The sequence below is a fragment of the Centropristis striata genome, chromosome 9, assembly GCF_030273125.1.
Source record: "Centropristis striata isolate RG_2023a ecotype Rhode Island chromosome 9, C.striata_1.0, whole genome shotgun sequence".
Taxonomy (NCBI): domain Eukaryota; kingdom Metazoa; phylum Chordata; class Actinopteri; order Perciformes; family Serranidae; genus Centropristis; species Centropristis striata.
The window spans coordinates 7408187-7424572 of NC_081525.1; the positions used below are offsets into that span (position 1 = coordinate 7408187).

The following is a 16386-nucleotide window of genomic DNA, read 5'->3' on the forward strand; positions in this document are numbered from 1 at the left end:
GTAGTCCACATGTACTTCCCCACACATAGTATTTACAGAATTTAGTGCTGTGGAAATACTGAGCAGTCTGAGCAGACGGCGCTAGATCCAGCTTGAATTGCATTAGTGAAAGCAACAAGACAACATGATTAACATTATATTATTGTTGATATTAAACTGACGAACTGAGCCACAAGTGAGGTAGAAGGTGGAAGGTTCATGGTGCACATCGTTTACGAGACACGCCCAAATGTCAGCTGTCCCGCTGATTGTGGTGATTGTGTGATTTTTAGACTGTTTGTCGGAAAAAACAGCTTGGATTGGATAGAAGAATGCTAAGCAGGATGTGAAGTAGAGCTCTATGCCACAACAACACGCACCATTTGTAAAAGCCGGTAAAGCAGTGTTGCCAACTTAGCGACTTTGATGCTATATTTAGCAACTTTTCAGACCAAGTGACAAATCCAGCGACTTTTTCTGGTATTATTAGAGACTTTTGGAGACTCGTTCTTACTCTTCTTAACGAGCAGCGGGGCCGAAGAAGCTAGCTCTGTAGCAGTACAGTGTGTATGTGCTAACAGGCTAACAGTTAGCTCTGTAGCAGTACAGTGTGTATGTGCTAACAGGCTAACAGTTAGCTCTGTAGCAGTACAGTGTGTATGTGCTAACAGGCTAACAGTTAGCTCTGTAGCAGTACAGTGTGTATGTGCTGCTGCTGCAGGAGGTGTTCACTTAGCGATCTCTGTTTGTTTACAACCAACACCGGACACTCAGTTGCACAGTTAGCAATGCCGGTTAATTCAGATGTTTATGATCAGCGGAGACGCTGTGCATAATTAGCCATGCCACAGTTGCGTCTCCCATGTTTAATCCATCACGTATGTGATCACGGATCACGGTGGAAACTGTCGCTAAGCGATTACGTGATGATCGAAAACAATATGTCACCTCCGGAGTCTCATAAATCCCTCTGGAGGCCTTTTTGTAATGGTAAATGGCAAAATGTTAAATGGACTGGACTTATATAGCGCATTTGTCCAAAGCACTTAACACTACAGGCTTTGCTCATTCATCCATTCACACACACATTCATACTGGTGGCCGAGGCTACCAGGGCACACTGGTGCCACCTGCCACCATTGGGAATTCATTCATATTCCGATGAAAGCAGCAACGTTGGGCCTTTTTGGGGTTCAGTATCTTGCCCTAGGATACTTGGACATGTAGGCTGCCATGGTCTGGGATCGAACCACCGCGACCGCCCTACCAACTGAGCCACAGCCGAGTGAGTGGACATTTCAGAGGGCGTGGCCTGAGACTTTCCCGGTGGCCACTCTTCCCCCTAAAGGAAACACGGCTAATAAGGTGCTTTACTGCTACCAGTGGACTGGAGCCGTCAGTCTGATTAATGCAACACCTAGTGGTTAAATCTGCTATACTGTTTTGAACACGTTTACACCAGGGAGCAGGTCGCTTGTTTAAATAAATAGATAAACAAAATTTAAAAAAAAGTAGGATGACTCTAAAAAGTTTCAGTTTCACAGCAGCTATAAAAATACCCAAAGAAACTTCTCAAACCTCTCCTGCAGTTTAATCTGCTCCCTCTCTGTCATGCCACTGGAATTCATAAGTCTGGGAACAGCTTTTGTCCTGTTTTATCAGACAGACGTGGAGCATGAAAGACTATAGTCAGGTTGAAACAGTGAGTTTGAGAGAAAAACTAATTAAGAAGACACATTACAATGTTAGTGGGGATTCAGACCAAAAGCAGCCCTGTGGGGTGTGTTGTTTAAGGTACTGGTGAGACAATGAAATATGGTCCTGGAGTCCAGCTGGAGTTACAGATTCATGTGTTTAATGGCTTATCAGACACAAAAGCGCTTTGTTATCCTCACAGAGAAGGTTTTACCACTCTGGAAAGTTATCTTCAACTTCTCTCTATATTTTCTTTCAACATACATTTTCAGAAGAGTATTCCCTGAAGAGGCTTTCTAGTGTTTAAGCCATGAACTGGACTAAAACTGGATCCCCACCTCTTATTAACTGTAGCCAGACCAGGTTTCATGCTGTAAAATGTCACTAAATGCTGTAAAAATGCTGTGAAATAGACCTTTCTCATGGTGGACTTTGTTATCGGAGGAAACAGATAGGTGTATCTAATAACATTAATGACGGGCCATGCCAGCGAGTCAGCGTGCACAATCTGAAAGTGACACGCTTGAGATGAAGTGCAGCTGAATGGATGTTATTAGCTGATGTGTTATGAGAAAGCGCTGTTGCATTAAAAAAAGTTGCATTTCATTATGTGCATTTTTAGATTTTATTGTTTATTTTGCAGCCATAGAACAGTTTTTTTCTGACCTTGTGAATTAAAAATGTCCAACATGCAGAGTTGGCAATGAGACAATATTTCCCCCACTGATTTCATGAGATGTTGGCTGATAATATGGCAGATTGTTTCTAGCAGGGTCACAGTTGGAGGTAGTGATAGTGCAGAGAAGACTATCTCTGTCTGAATAGTCGATGAACAGAAGCTGCAGAGAGAGATGGAGAGGACCTGTCTACAGGTGCATCTCAATAAATTAGAATATGATGGAAAAGTCCATTTCCAGTAGTTCGAGTCAAATAGCCCCAACCAAGTATTGAGTCATATAGATGGACATACTTTTCAGAGGCCAACATTTCCATATTCAACATGCGTTTTAAATTAGTCTTTTGTAAAATTACATTTTTTTTGAGACACTGAATTTTAGGTCTTCATTAAATGTAATCCATAATGATTATAATTAGAAGAAATTAAATAAATTAAGATATGAAATGTTTCATTCTGAGTGTAATGGGCCTATATAATGTGTTATTTCCACTTTTTGAATTGAATTACTGACATAAATAAACTTTTCTATGATATTCTAGTTTATTGAGATGGACCTGTATGTCTGAAGTGCTTTCACTGTCTGTATGAGTGATATAGAGCTGCTGTCAGTGTGTAGGTTGGTATGGTCATGTGTGGCTGGATGTTCAGTCTGACACATGCAAGGATTTTGCACGTGAAACGTATGTTTTCTTGAAAAACATAGCCAAAAAAACACAGTCACAAATCATAGGTTATGAAAGTTTCCATTGGAAATAGTAACCAAAAAGAAGCTAAAAATAGTGATATTTCTATCAAAATCACTTTATTCTACATGCCTCATTTAAAACATGTCCAAAAACAAAGTGTTTAGAATAACTAGATCCTTTTAAAAACATTAAATTCTGCTCCTCAGAGACACTGTGAAGCCATGATTGATTCTGCTGAGACCAATGGTCATGTGACAAATATTCACTGAAAATCCGTTTACACAGAGCTGAGAGGAGAGGACAGGAGAGGAGAGACTGGAAACATGGCTACTTCAATATGTACAATCTGTGGAGACACCAGTTTCTTTCCCAATATTCATGACACTTGTGAGCATGTGAAAAGGGTTATATATAAATTCCATTTCATTATACAATTGAAAAAACAATTTGCTAGAGAAATGCAACTTTTTTTGTGAATTATTTGAGAGATTTGATTTGCAGTGAAATATAACTATGTAATAATAATGCAAAATAATTTAAATAATATATAGTTTTTGTTACTTTCTCACGAGCCACTGCACTTATTTAACTGAAAAATATCTTGCAGATACATGCCTCAATTAGTTGAAAAAGTCGATAAAAAAGCAGAATAGAAAAATTTCCAAACATATTCTATTGCTGAATAAACACATTTAGATGACAGCGCTGTCTTTAACTAAGAATCAATTAAGATTGTTTTGACATATTTATAGTTTAAAAACGATGGAAGTTTTCTTTTAAGCTGTGACTTATGGGCTGTTTTGCATATCGTTAATGTTTTTGTTGGATGTCTTCCTGCTAACCTGTCTCTTTACTTTACTGCGTCAGAATGAAATGAGAGTAGCTGACGGTGATGGAGAGAACGAGGCGCTGCTGCTGTTACATTTCCTGCTGGCTGCCAGCAGAGGCTGATATGGGTCACAAATTACTAAATTCATGTCACTTCATATAAAATCTTGTTGTCTGCCAACAGGGTACCATAAATATGTCTTCCTCTCTGCAGCTGTAAACATTCTACATGACTGTGCATGTCAGCTATGTATATAACCTGCAGCGTGCAGTATGTTTGTGTGTAACGTAGTTAATCAGTTCATGAGAAATTTGATTCCACTTGCCATGAATAAAAAAAACGCATCTCTCCATAACCATGGTAATTGAACGCAGCACCCCTGTGGTTTAGAGTCGTGCACCCCGGGGGGCAGCGACAGTCGGACCTTGTGGCTCCATGGTAGGTTCACGGGCTATGAGCTCCGTCTTTTTTTATACTAATTAATTTAATTTCACTGCAGATGGGTCAAGTCAAGTCAAGTCAAGTCAAAGTTTATTTATAGAGCACATTTAAAAACAACCTCAGTTGACCAAAGTGCTGTACAGTTATTAAAATAGAATAAATCATAAACAAATAGGTATAAATAAAAACAATGAAAACAATAAAATACTAAAAAACAGTAAAAACAATAAAATAAAATAGAATAAAATAGTAATAAAAACTCAATCCAAAACAGTGTTAGAGATAAAAAAGACAAATAAAAGGGTAAAACAGTTAAAAAAAAAAAAAAAAAAGTGGTTTAAGTTGTGTTTGTTTGTTATATAGCTCCCTTACGTTGAGCCCTTCTTTTTTTTCGTAGAAAGTTGACAGTGTTTTTTATTTTTATTTACAAGTTAGCTAACCTGCATTGTCTTTTAATTTTATATTTTTCAGATGTTATGTTTGTGTGAGAGAGCAACTGATTTGTCTGTGATTCCTGTACCAGAATAAACGGCTGGATGCCGATTGGATCTCTTCGTCTCACCATAAAATTACACAATGCACGAGAGAGAGAGTACAAAGCCGCTACATGTGCACAAGTATTTTTTATGTGATCACTTACTGGAGTTTGGTCCCGACATCTTGGTCTCCAGCTCCTGAATCTGTTTAACCAGCAGGGAGATGTGCTGCAGCAGGTCTTTGTTCTGCAGCAGCAGCTGGTGGACTCGAGCCTGGGCCTCCAGCCGAGCCGTTGCCTCCGCACTCAGCTGGTCCTTCAACAGGTGGACCTGCACAGGAGGACAGATAGAGGAGGAGAGGAACAGATGCTCAGTACAGTGTATACAGACTTTTCCCCCAGGTTAATACTTGTAAAATCAGCTTCCCCAAACACACAGATACCAAACACCGCTCCACTAGAAGCTCTCAGACTGTGTTGACTCTTCAAACATAATTTGTTTGTTGGAGATCACAGGAGTTTGTGCTGTTTGCTTTAAGTATTTGAGTAAATATAACAGCAAACAACGGACTGCAATATACATCCGTGTCCATCAAGCTTATGTTCATGTTTTTCCTACATGGCAAACTTTCAAAAAGGTGCTCTGTGTTGAGCAGTACGCTGATATCTGGATAGGGTTGTCACAATACTAAAATTTTCAACTCGATACCGAAATATATTCGATACTCGATACCATTTTCGATACTACCAGGATAAAAACAAAGACCCCGAAATTTAACAGAAATATTTTTATTAACAAGAAAAATGCAACATGTAAAAATTAACAGAACCACAGGTTAAATATTTATAATAAAAAAACAGTTGTGCAAAAAGAAACTGTAACTATAATAACAAACTTCAGATACTCGATACTTTTGAAAATAAGTATTGTATCCGGATACAACGTTTTAGTATCTATACTTTTTTGAGTATCAATACTTGACAACCCTATATCTGGACACTTCAGTCTTTATTTTAAGACTCCATGGACAAGTGTAGCGTTGCATGCTTCGAATGTAATTTTAATGTCTGAAATCTTCTGAAGACTTATTCAGGGTTCGTACACTTTAGCAGTGGTCAAATTCAAGCATTTTTCAAGGACTTTCAAGGTAAATTTTCAAGCTTTTCCAGTATCTTACACCTGTTGTAAATTACATGTTTTCGATGAGTACTTACATACTAAAAGGGGGAGATTTCACTGAACCATACCAACAGCGATGGTGTTACACTTTTAGGAGGAACGGTCTTCATTTCAGATAGGCTACTCATTATTTTTTACATTGAACATGTGATTATCTATAGTCTATAGATGGATTTAGTCAGATTGCAAGAGATATACAGTATTTTCAGTAATTTCAAGTAATTACAGTAATTTCATAGCCTGGGTATACCCCGATTGCCTTCCACGCTCGATTTAATTTCGAACTGCGAAAGGGTCTGGAAACCAGAGGGATTTCTTGGCCCTGTTTTAGGGATCCAATCACAGAACGGGGAGGGACGGCAAGACGATGACGCGTACTACTCGACAGATGGAAGCTTGTAGTTTTCTTACTGATCCACCATGGCTGCAGCAGACGCGAAACTCTCTTTAGCTGTAGATGATGTTTTAAATAGTTTAGAGCAAAAGTTGAAAGGCGAAAGGTCTCTCGGCGGCTCCGCTGTCCCCCGGCTCGAAGCGAGATCACCGGCGTTATGGTACCGGGGCTAATAGCGGTAGCGCTACGCTACCGTTATGGCGTTAGCGGTAGCTATTAGCCCTGCTATTGTGAGACCCACAGCAGCTTGTTTATTGCCCATAAAATCAGTGGATGTGTGTGGCTGAATGACATGAGGGGGAATAAAGCGTGAAAATAAATAATCTTGCAGAAAGCGAGAACTGGAGAAGCAAAGCAGCAAACAACACTCTCTCACAGACACACACACAACAAACATCCATCTGTATTGCTCTACTACGTCATCTGGTATAACTGATCTGATTGGCTAAGAGCTACCTACAGCCGCTTTGATAGACATTCTAAGCGTCCAATAAACGGGTCTGGAGGATCGTAAACCACACCTCCTCTACGGAGAAATGCATTGTTGGTTCCCAGACCACATCTCATTTGAGATTAGTCTGGTGTTAGCCAGGCTAGTAATTTCAAGCACTTTATCCAAAATCCAAGCACTTTTTAAACCTTGAAAATACAACATTTAAAGCGTGCGAACCCTGCTTATAATTTCAAGCAACTTTAAGCTTTAAAATTAAGAGTTTGTTTCAAAAAGCAAATCAAGTTCTTTCTAAACATTAAGGTGTTAAGTAATTAATCATATTTCAATTCAGCTTTTGCTGTGATGAGGGAATAGGAAAGAAAGAAGAAGTAAGATTTCACCCACCCAGCCCGCCCAAACATCTGACCGAAAGGGAAAAACATAAAAGAACTGTGAATAACCGTGGCTTAATGTTGCTGCTGATGCATCCATCATATATCAAAGAAACACCAACATAGATTTCTTGTTGTTAAATAAAACATCTTTCCGGGAGAAAAACTCCTTTCAGAAAAGTGAGTTTTTTAAACAAATGCAGACATTATTTAGGCCTTCACCCCGTAACTGCACTGATGCGAGGCTTTAGATTGTGGCTGAGTCAGCTCAGCAGGAGGCAGTGATGGATCAATCACACTGTATTTTTACTGCGAGGTAATTAATCAAAGCAATGCTGGAGGAAAAACAGAAAAGCTTCTGAGTGTTTTGCCAGTCGGAGGCAAACAGATCAATCAGTGACAGTCCGGAGGGGATGTGTGGGGAAAGGCTGACATGCAGAGCTGCTGCTGGTGAACGGGGCCGAGCTCTGATAATCAATATCTGCACAGGTTCATGTACTACATCCACATGAAGAGCTTTAAAGTTTGATCATGACCAGCCAACTAGGAAGATTGTTTTTATTTCTGGTTCAACCGTGTAAAGCAGGTGTAAAGTTTCGGTAACACTTTACAATAACCAACTAAGTAATGTTTATAGATGGTTTATAAACTAATTATTAACCATTTACAAAGTGCTATACATATTAAATCGTTAAATGTTTTCGACCAATTTCTTAAAGGTATATGAATCATTTTAAAATCATTAACATACTTAATATGGTGTTAAAATGTTACAATGAGTGCAACTAAAACTTGTAATGAACTATTAATTATAATTTAATAGTTTGTTAATGGTAAAGTAACTATAAACTTGCATTAATATACCATCTATTTGTCATTTAAAAATGATTTAGTGAGTTAAACATTAAAAAAATTATGTATTTACCATTCTAAATGGCCTATACGGTTTATAAATGATGATTAAAAATCAATAAACTATCTGTTTACCATTTATAAATGAGGGTTATTGTAAAGTGTTACCAAAGTTTCTTCTTCTCCTTATTTATAAACTTATAAACTCATCTTAAAACCTATTTTTATTCCTTGGCTTTTAACCACGCATGAGACTCTGCTCTTGTTTTTTGGGTTTTATGTTTTCCTTTTATTTAATGTTTTTTAAATTGTTTTTTTAAAAAGCAATGAATCTATTTATTTTAGTGTTTATTCCTGTTTTATTTATTTTATTGTCTCTTGCTCTGTTTGCTTTTGGACAGCACTTTGTTGCGGCTGTGGTTGTTTTAAAGTGCTTTACAAATAAAGTTGAGTTGAGTTGAGTTGAGTTATTTTAAATCTAAAGATAATCAGTTTTTTTGTTAATAAAAAAACTGTTGATTAATTGCTTTCTGCTAACTGTAGCCAAAGGCTGCAGATAATTCAAGCTCTTCTACATGTAACTAGGTGAAGAATCGGATCACCGTTTGCAAAAATAAAACATAGCAGTAATTCTCACAAAATTGCTGCTATATAACGGCTTCATGATCTCGTCCTCATACAGGTTGCTGTATGAAGCACATGCCTGCGAGGAGAGTTGCACAAGAAAATAGGGCAAGATTTTATTTTCAAGGTTGTTTTTTTTGTTGTTGCTATTTCCAGATAAATGCCTACTCCAGCTTTAACTGCATACATATTTTTGTGTGTTTGCTAGTGTGTACTTCTTATGTATTTAGTGTCTTTTGTGACATGCAGCAATATAAAAAAAAAATCAACCTTGACCTTCAGGCAAAAACGGCAGATATTTACTGGTACCAATGCCTTGGAAGTGAATATTTTTTGGTCTTGTTGTTTTTGTTTTATATGACCGTTGGACAAATGATGTCATCTTGAGCTTCAAAACTTTTTTTTCACTATTTCAGGCATTTTATCAACATTTACTCAATATACCAAGAAAAAAAATTAAGCAGACTGGTGATTAGATTTATCTCGACTCTCTGATATTTTCTCTTTCCATGTGCGCTCACAAAAAAGCAAAAAACATCACTCAGACAGGCTTCAAGGTACTGACAAGCAGTAGTGACAGATATTAGATGTGACTTTCTATCAGTCTATTATATTTTTATTAGAAGAACAGCAGAGCTCCAGCGGCTGCTCTGATCCTCGTGTAACCTTAATGCCACAGTCTGCCGCGGTCTGCAAGATTAAAGCAGGGACTCCATTTCAATTTAAGACTGAAAGGCTGAAACTTCTATAACATTCTGAATCATTTATATGCCACGGCAGTGAGGAGAGGGAGACAGACACTGCTCACTCACTTTACACATGTCCACACACACACACACCCACACCCACACACACACACACACACACTCCTGCAGCTTTTGTGGCCGCAATGAGTCCCCGTTTTTACTTCAAAGTACTCTCCAAATCAAATGTTAGTGGCCCCACCTCCCACCCCACTCAGCCTTCTCCTTTCCTGGGCACATAATTGCTTTCAACAATTTCAAAGGAGAAATTCTCAAGGTTTCAAATACCAAGAATGGTTCAGAAGAAGCCCAGTGTGGTGAAGGAGCCCACTTACTAATGACTTTCTGACAAAAGAGGCTGCGTGGCTCTCAATAGTTTGATGAAGCTGAACCCTGGAGCTGGAACACGGTCCAGCAGGACTTCAAATGTCAGCTCTAATCGGCAAAGAGGTTTTGAAGAAAAGAGTGTCAAACAGGCTTTTATCCAATGACACTACGTGCATGTTCAATGGTAAAAATCTAGAAGTGCTCCTCTTGGTTGAAGAAGGTTTATTTTTTAACGCTTCTTGTCAGTAAAGCATTTCTACTGAGCGAATAAATAACAATCTGTACCAGAGTGGGTCTAAACAGGTGGCTGTAAAACGTCTGGGCAGGCAGCTGAATAAAGGGCCGACAACAGCAGCAGAATACTTTTAGAGCGCCGTGAATCACAGGGCCCTGCACGGAGCTTCAAGTCGTTGGAACCAGGGAGTAATGACTCCCTCGCTTCACATTTTTAGCTTGATGTGGTTACAGTGGCAGCATGCAGCCTCTGGGCTGCTGACGTCAGCGTTGAAACATTTCAAAGGAAAAGAAACAACTACAAACCAACTGTAAGTGGCATTTGAAACACAGCAGAAAATGACCCAGAAAGTTCTCCAATATGCAGTCTAAAAAAAAAAACACAGTAAAAAAAGCTTAGATGAGTTTAAATCTAGATGTTTACTTAGTTTTTATTCAAAGTAACTACAAGGAACTTTTAACTGGTTAAAGATTGGCAAAAATACACCAAAAATACACAAGAACTTGTGAAAACAGGCATTATTGTCAAAAGTTTTCCGACAGTCCTTGAACTTATCACAAGTTATGCAAGTTTCTGTTCGCAAAAGTGACCAAAACGAAGCTTTAAATTCTGATATTTCTGTCAAAATCACTTTATCATACATGTTTGATTTAAAACTTTTTCAAATATAACCCGTGTGGAATAACTAGATCCTGTTAATAAAGGGAGACGGACGGTCACGTATCTATTCACTGAAAATGTGCTTACACAGAGCAGAGAGGAGAGGACAGGAGAGGCTGTTTACACAGAGCAGAGAGGAGAGGAGAGGAGAGGAGAGGAGAGGAGAGGAGAGGAGAGGAGAGGCTGTTTACACAGAGCAGAGAGGAGAGGACAGAAGAGGCTGTTTACACAGAGCAGAGAGGAGAGGACAGGATAGGCTGGACAATTTTTAATAGTTGAATATGGAGAATATATGGAGACTCAATTGCAAATTGAGACCTTGCGTTTTTTTTTTTTTATGAATTATGTCAAATATATATAACTGTTATATATAACTGTTATTATACAGAAATAAATGTTGGAGTTGTTCCCACTTCTAGCCATGATTGTGCTGATTCTATAGAGCTGCAGGCCTTACAGATTTATATTGCAGTAAAGGCCAAAGTGAGTAAAATGTAAAAAGAGAAAATAAATAAATAAATAAAACACCTTGAAACAGCTTTGCTTTCTGGGAGAAAACAGCATCACAACACTGGTGGAGGCCCGGCTTGCTAATAGGAGGGGAGGCGTGGAAGAAGGAAACCAGGACTGAGCAGGACATTCAGACCCTGCTACATTAAAATTAGAGGTTTTCTTTCTGGCAGTCTGGGGCTCATGGAAACACTCGCTTTTATCCACAGGAGCTGCCAAAGTTCTCTGCAGCAGCTTTAACCCCACTGTCAGAACATTTCAGCAACAAGAGAATTCAAAGAGCTTTACATAAAAAATTAAAAAGGATATCAAAAGACAATTAAAATACCGGTGGAAAATGTAATTCAGTGCCGATGTATGCAGCAGCAGTGACAAAGATTTGATGTTTTTTAAAGAATATCTGATAATGTAGCACACTGACTTCAGTACTTTTTTTATTTATTAAAACTCTGTGCTGTGCTTGTTTGCTTCTGTGTTGCATGTTTTAATGAGTACCTGATTATGTAGCGTATCATGTCCTCTATTATATTTCTACTAACATTAATATACATATAGAGTATACTTTTATTTTCAGGGTGACTGTGTAACATCTGTTCAGGCACTACAGAAAAAAAATAATAAAAAAATAAAAAATAGCCTTTTCATTAATGACGGCACAGTGATGTGAAATAATATCCACTAAAACCCCAATAAAGAAATTAATTAATTAATTAATTAACCTGACAAAAACTAAAATTATGTTTTTAAATTGTCTGTTTTCCTACGATATGAATGTATTCCTGACTGATTCATAACAGAGCAAATTTAAAAACACCCCTCTAATTAAAACTGTTTTAGTTACTTTTATTTCTGATTGACACCTCAAGTATATTTATAATTAAGGATTTTATCATTTAATCATTTTGCCTCTAAAATGTCATAAAATGGTGAAAAATTCCCCTTAAAAATTCTATTTTTTTTTCAGCACACTCATTGATTCGTCAGTTCAGCACATAAGTGGATAAAGATGACTCTCCTAACTTCACCTGAAAACAGAAATGTTTAGGACTAGTATTCATCACGTCAGCAGTATTGAACTGAATATGAACAAATGGTCATTTTGTGGAGAATAACCTCTTGTTTTGATTTGTTTTTAAAACAAACTATTGATTAACAATCTTTTTTTCTTCTTTGCAATTCTTCCTCGTCTCTTTTCTCTCACATTTCTCTCCTCCCTTATTGCCTCTTCACATTCTCCTTTTCTCTTTTGGACATAAGAAATGATTTTAGTGTTTTTCTCAGATGAAACCTCATCAGCCGCTCGACGCCCTCATGAGCAGCCAGCGAGGCAGAGAAACACGAGATGGGGTCAAACTTCACAGCCTCCGTGCCAAGACCTCCACCAGCCCAGAAAAACAAGTGTCGAGGAAAACAGTCATCTACTTCCATTATCCTTGCACTTAGCAACAAATAGAGGTGATTCCAGATTGTGTTGGCGCCGTGCTGCCTCTGCAGAACTCATTTGTTAAGACTGACACCCTGATGATGACTTTGGTGGTGTAATTTACAGCCGACAGGACCACGTCTTGAGCTATGGACGAGTGCAGCTCGACTTGGACATAATGCTGCTCTGCTGACACCTCTAATGGCGCATCAGCCACTCCTGCGCTTTAATACCGAGGCCTTGGGAGCAAGCGTCACATTCGTCCTGATGCTGTCCATGTTAACCCTTTATCAGGCGAAGAACCGTATTTGGTAACTTCAGTGGATATCAAACTGGGTCCCCATGTCTCTCTGTTTGGTCGTAGAACCACATGGATTTCTTCCAGCTAATCAGCAAAGATCAGGCTACGTCATAGACGGTGACACCATGACATTTGACCAATCCAACATGATCTCACAGAAATCCGTGAAATAGCCACGGATTTCGCTTAACTCAAAATCCGTAGAATAGCCACGGATTCGCTCAAATTTCCGTGAAACTGACACGGATTTCGCTACAATGCAAGTTAATGACATAGTCATATCCTGTGGCTATTCCAACATACAAAGTGATTATGTACATTCACTGAGTGAATATTTAGAAAATAAAACATATATTTCTCGCTACAAATGTGATCAAAATCCATTTTTATGCAGAAACTAAGTCAAAATATTGATTTTTCACTAAAAATGAGAGAACTGTCCGCCATGTTTTTTGTTCTGACCGCTGGGACCTTGAAAGTCATGTGACTTGGAACAAACCAATAGCCACGGGATATGACTGTCATTAACTTGCATTGTAGCGAAATCTGTGTCAGTTTCACGGAAATTTGAGCGATTCCGTGGCTATTCCACGGATTTTGAGTTAAGCGAAATCCGTGGCTATTTCACGGATTTCTGTGAGACCAGGTTGGACCAATCAGTATGATAATAATATAATAATATTAACTTTATTGGCCTTGACCTCCAATGCAAAAATGAAAAATTTAGAAAAAAAAATCTGCAAGAAACAGTCGTACAAACAAACAGATTTATTCTTCTGTGACTTGTACCAGGAGAACTTGACTATGACGGCATATCAGGGCCAAGTATGAATAAAAATAATAGTAATATTTAGAGAAAAAAGTTGCAAATTTACTAGATTAAAGTGGCAAATCTACAAGAAAAAAAGTCGCAGATTTCAGAGATTTAAAGTGGAAAATTTGCACGAAAAAAGTTGCAGATTTACGAGAAAAGGTGGGTGAAAAATCTAACTTTTTTCTCGCAGATTCACCACTTTAAATCTCATAAATCTGCGCATTTTTTTTATCGTAGATTTGCCACTTTAATCTCGTAAACTTTTTTTCTCAAAATATTGCCCCCCTCCCCCGGGTCCGTATGTTTTTTTTTTTTTGTTTTTTTACACATTCTGGCAGTATGTAATATCCTCCAATATTCTCTAGGGTTGAAATTTGGAATTTGCAAGTATTTCAATGGGTGCCCTATTAAGGGTTAAATGTCTCTCACTGAGCCAGACTGGCTGAAACAATCCCACGCATAAAGTGATCAAAGCAAAGATAAGCAAAATAAGCTGAGAAAAACGTTTTTTCTTTTATGAGTCAGACGTTCACTTTGTCACCTGGACATCTGATAGAAAAATAAATCTCATTCTGACGCAGCCACACAAGTTTAAATTTGGTTTTATCGTGCAAATGACCAGACCTGACAAGAGGCTGCTTTTACGGATAAAATAAAAAAAATGGTTGAAAATTTGATAAGATGGGAGACGATAAGCTGTAAATTATTACAGCAGGGTTTCTCTGGCTGTTTCTTTTGTCCGCTGGTTACCTGACCATGTGTGTCTCAGCTGATTGTCTTTTTATGGCTCCACTTGATATCATAGGATGTCATATGATATCATACTTATAAACATATTATTTGTTTCATATTGTCTGAGTAGCGTGGGTCATTTAGAGCAAGTGTGTGTGTGTGTGTGTGTGTGTGTGTGTTGTAGGGCAAGGGAGAGTTCTTTAAATTAAGAAAAACCAGACATTCAGCACCCAAATATAGCGGAAATTGAATGATTCCCTGTCTAATAACCACATTTTCCCCCAACCATGACAATTCCTTCAGGCTTCTTTGAACGAATCGTTGCAGATTTGACTTTTCCGGGTCATCTCTAACCAAAACTAGTGTTTCTGTGACATCGCCACTTTCGAATTCAATATGTGTGTGGAAATGCGCCCCCCCCTTTTTCCACTTTATCTAATTCATTTTCTGTGGAAGTGTACATCAGTGCTGCATCAGATTGGCATCAAGATAAACTTCAATTTCATTTAAATATTAAGAGTATAAATGGTCAGACGGAATCCACTAAAAATAATAATGTTGACATTCCTTTCAAAACTTAAAGAGAAAAAAATGTAAAACTAAAAGTAGAGCCCAGACAAAGAGCCAATTAAAAAGGTGCTCCACTTGAGCGTCAGCGTGGTGCTCCCCTGGTAGTAAACCTGCTGCTACCCAGTGTTTTCTGCTCTCTTATCGCAGTGTCGTGAAATTGAAGGAGCTTCAAGCGACTGAAATGACTCCTTAAAGTCCTAATTAGGCAGCAGCATCTCTCTTCCTTTTTTATTACTTTCTTTGTTCAGAACTGTTCCCCAGAACAGAACAGCGCCGGAGGACAATTTTCAGCTTCCAGCTCTCTCACAGACAATGTTTCTTCCAAGTCTCCTCCCATCTTGTCACTTCTTTACGAAGCACGAAAACGTCTATTTAACTGATTTAACATACATTTTCATGCAGTTCTTACAGTTCCCTTGATACTTAGCTTTTACTGTATGTTTTTTCTGCTCAAAACGCCTGAATTTCAAATGTGACTCTGCCCTTATTTCCAGTGCCATGCAGAGACGCTCTGCAGAGCCACTGTAGCAGAGGGAACCTGGCACCACATGCAGAGACTAAATGAGAACATGAAAAACAAATCAAGACCTCCTAATCTAAAAAACGCAGATATCATATAAACTGGATGACAAGGCTGTTTAAATGATAACATTTCCCTTTCAGATGCACTGACTCTCCCACTGGTAGCGTAAAGGGATTAGGCCTGTTGGCTGTGCGCTGTGACTGCACAGGGTTGGTTAGCGAGGATGTACTCTTCACACAGGATTAGCATCATCACATTCCCTGCCCACGCCAGGTCCCTTTGATTCGGGAGCGCTCGAAACCCCTCCAACGCCTGTTTGTCGCTCTTTTTTATCTCATTTTCGGAGGAAAAAAAAGCTGGAAAATGATCATTTTGCTGGTGCAATGATAATGAAACAATTAGAAATGCAGTCGCACTCATGAAATGTGCGTAAGATGAAGTGAGGGAGGAGCAGAAAAGTCCAAGCGTGGGAGAGAAACAGACAAAAAGGAGAACTGGAGGAAGATGTGTTAGTGTGAAGAAAGAAGATGGGAAAAGGAGAGGTTAAAGAGAAAAAGAAAGAGGGAAGAAAAGGTGTAGGAGGCAGGAGAAAAGGAAGAACCGTCGGAGAGAGGACATGAAGGACAAAAATAAGTCATGAGAAGAAGCGAACACATGGAAGTATCCAATTAGGGGTGGGCGATATGGCCCTAAAATAATATCACGATATTTCAGGCTATTTTTGCGATAACGATAATTCATTACGTAACATTACGAAATACTTAAAAAGATATAGAAAATATGTTTTTTTTTAGTCTGTATGAATAAATAAAAATCTAAAATGTAGTGTGAAGTGCAAATCAGTTGCCAAATACAAAAAAATGTATTCTTGACTCTTGAGTATGAGCAA

The 16386-nt window shown here is 38.4% G+C and overlaps 1 protein-coding gene across 2 annotated transcripts in view; it reads right to left on the reverse strand.

Moving 5' to 3' along the window:
- Window positions 1–16386, reverse strand: part of LOC131977406 (carboxyl-terminal PDZ ligand of neuronal nitric oxide synthase protein-like) — a 266401-nt gene that overhangs the window by 45527 nt on the left and 204488 nt on the right. For both annotated transcript variants that reach the window (XM_059340693.1, XM_059340692.1), the window contains exon 9: window positions 4950–5115. In XM_059340693.1, coding sequence (XP_059196676.1) covers window positions 4950–5115 — 166 coding nt within the window. The remainder of the gene's footprint in view (window positions 1–4949; window positions 5116–16386) is intronic.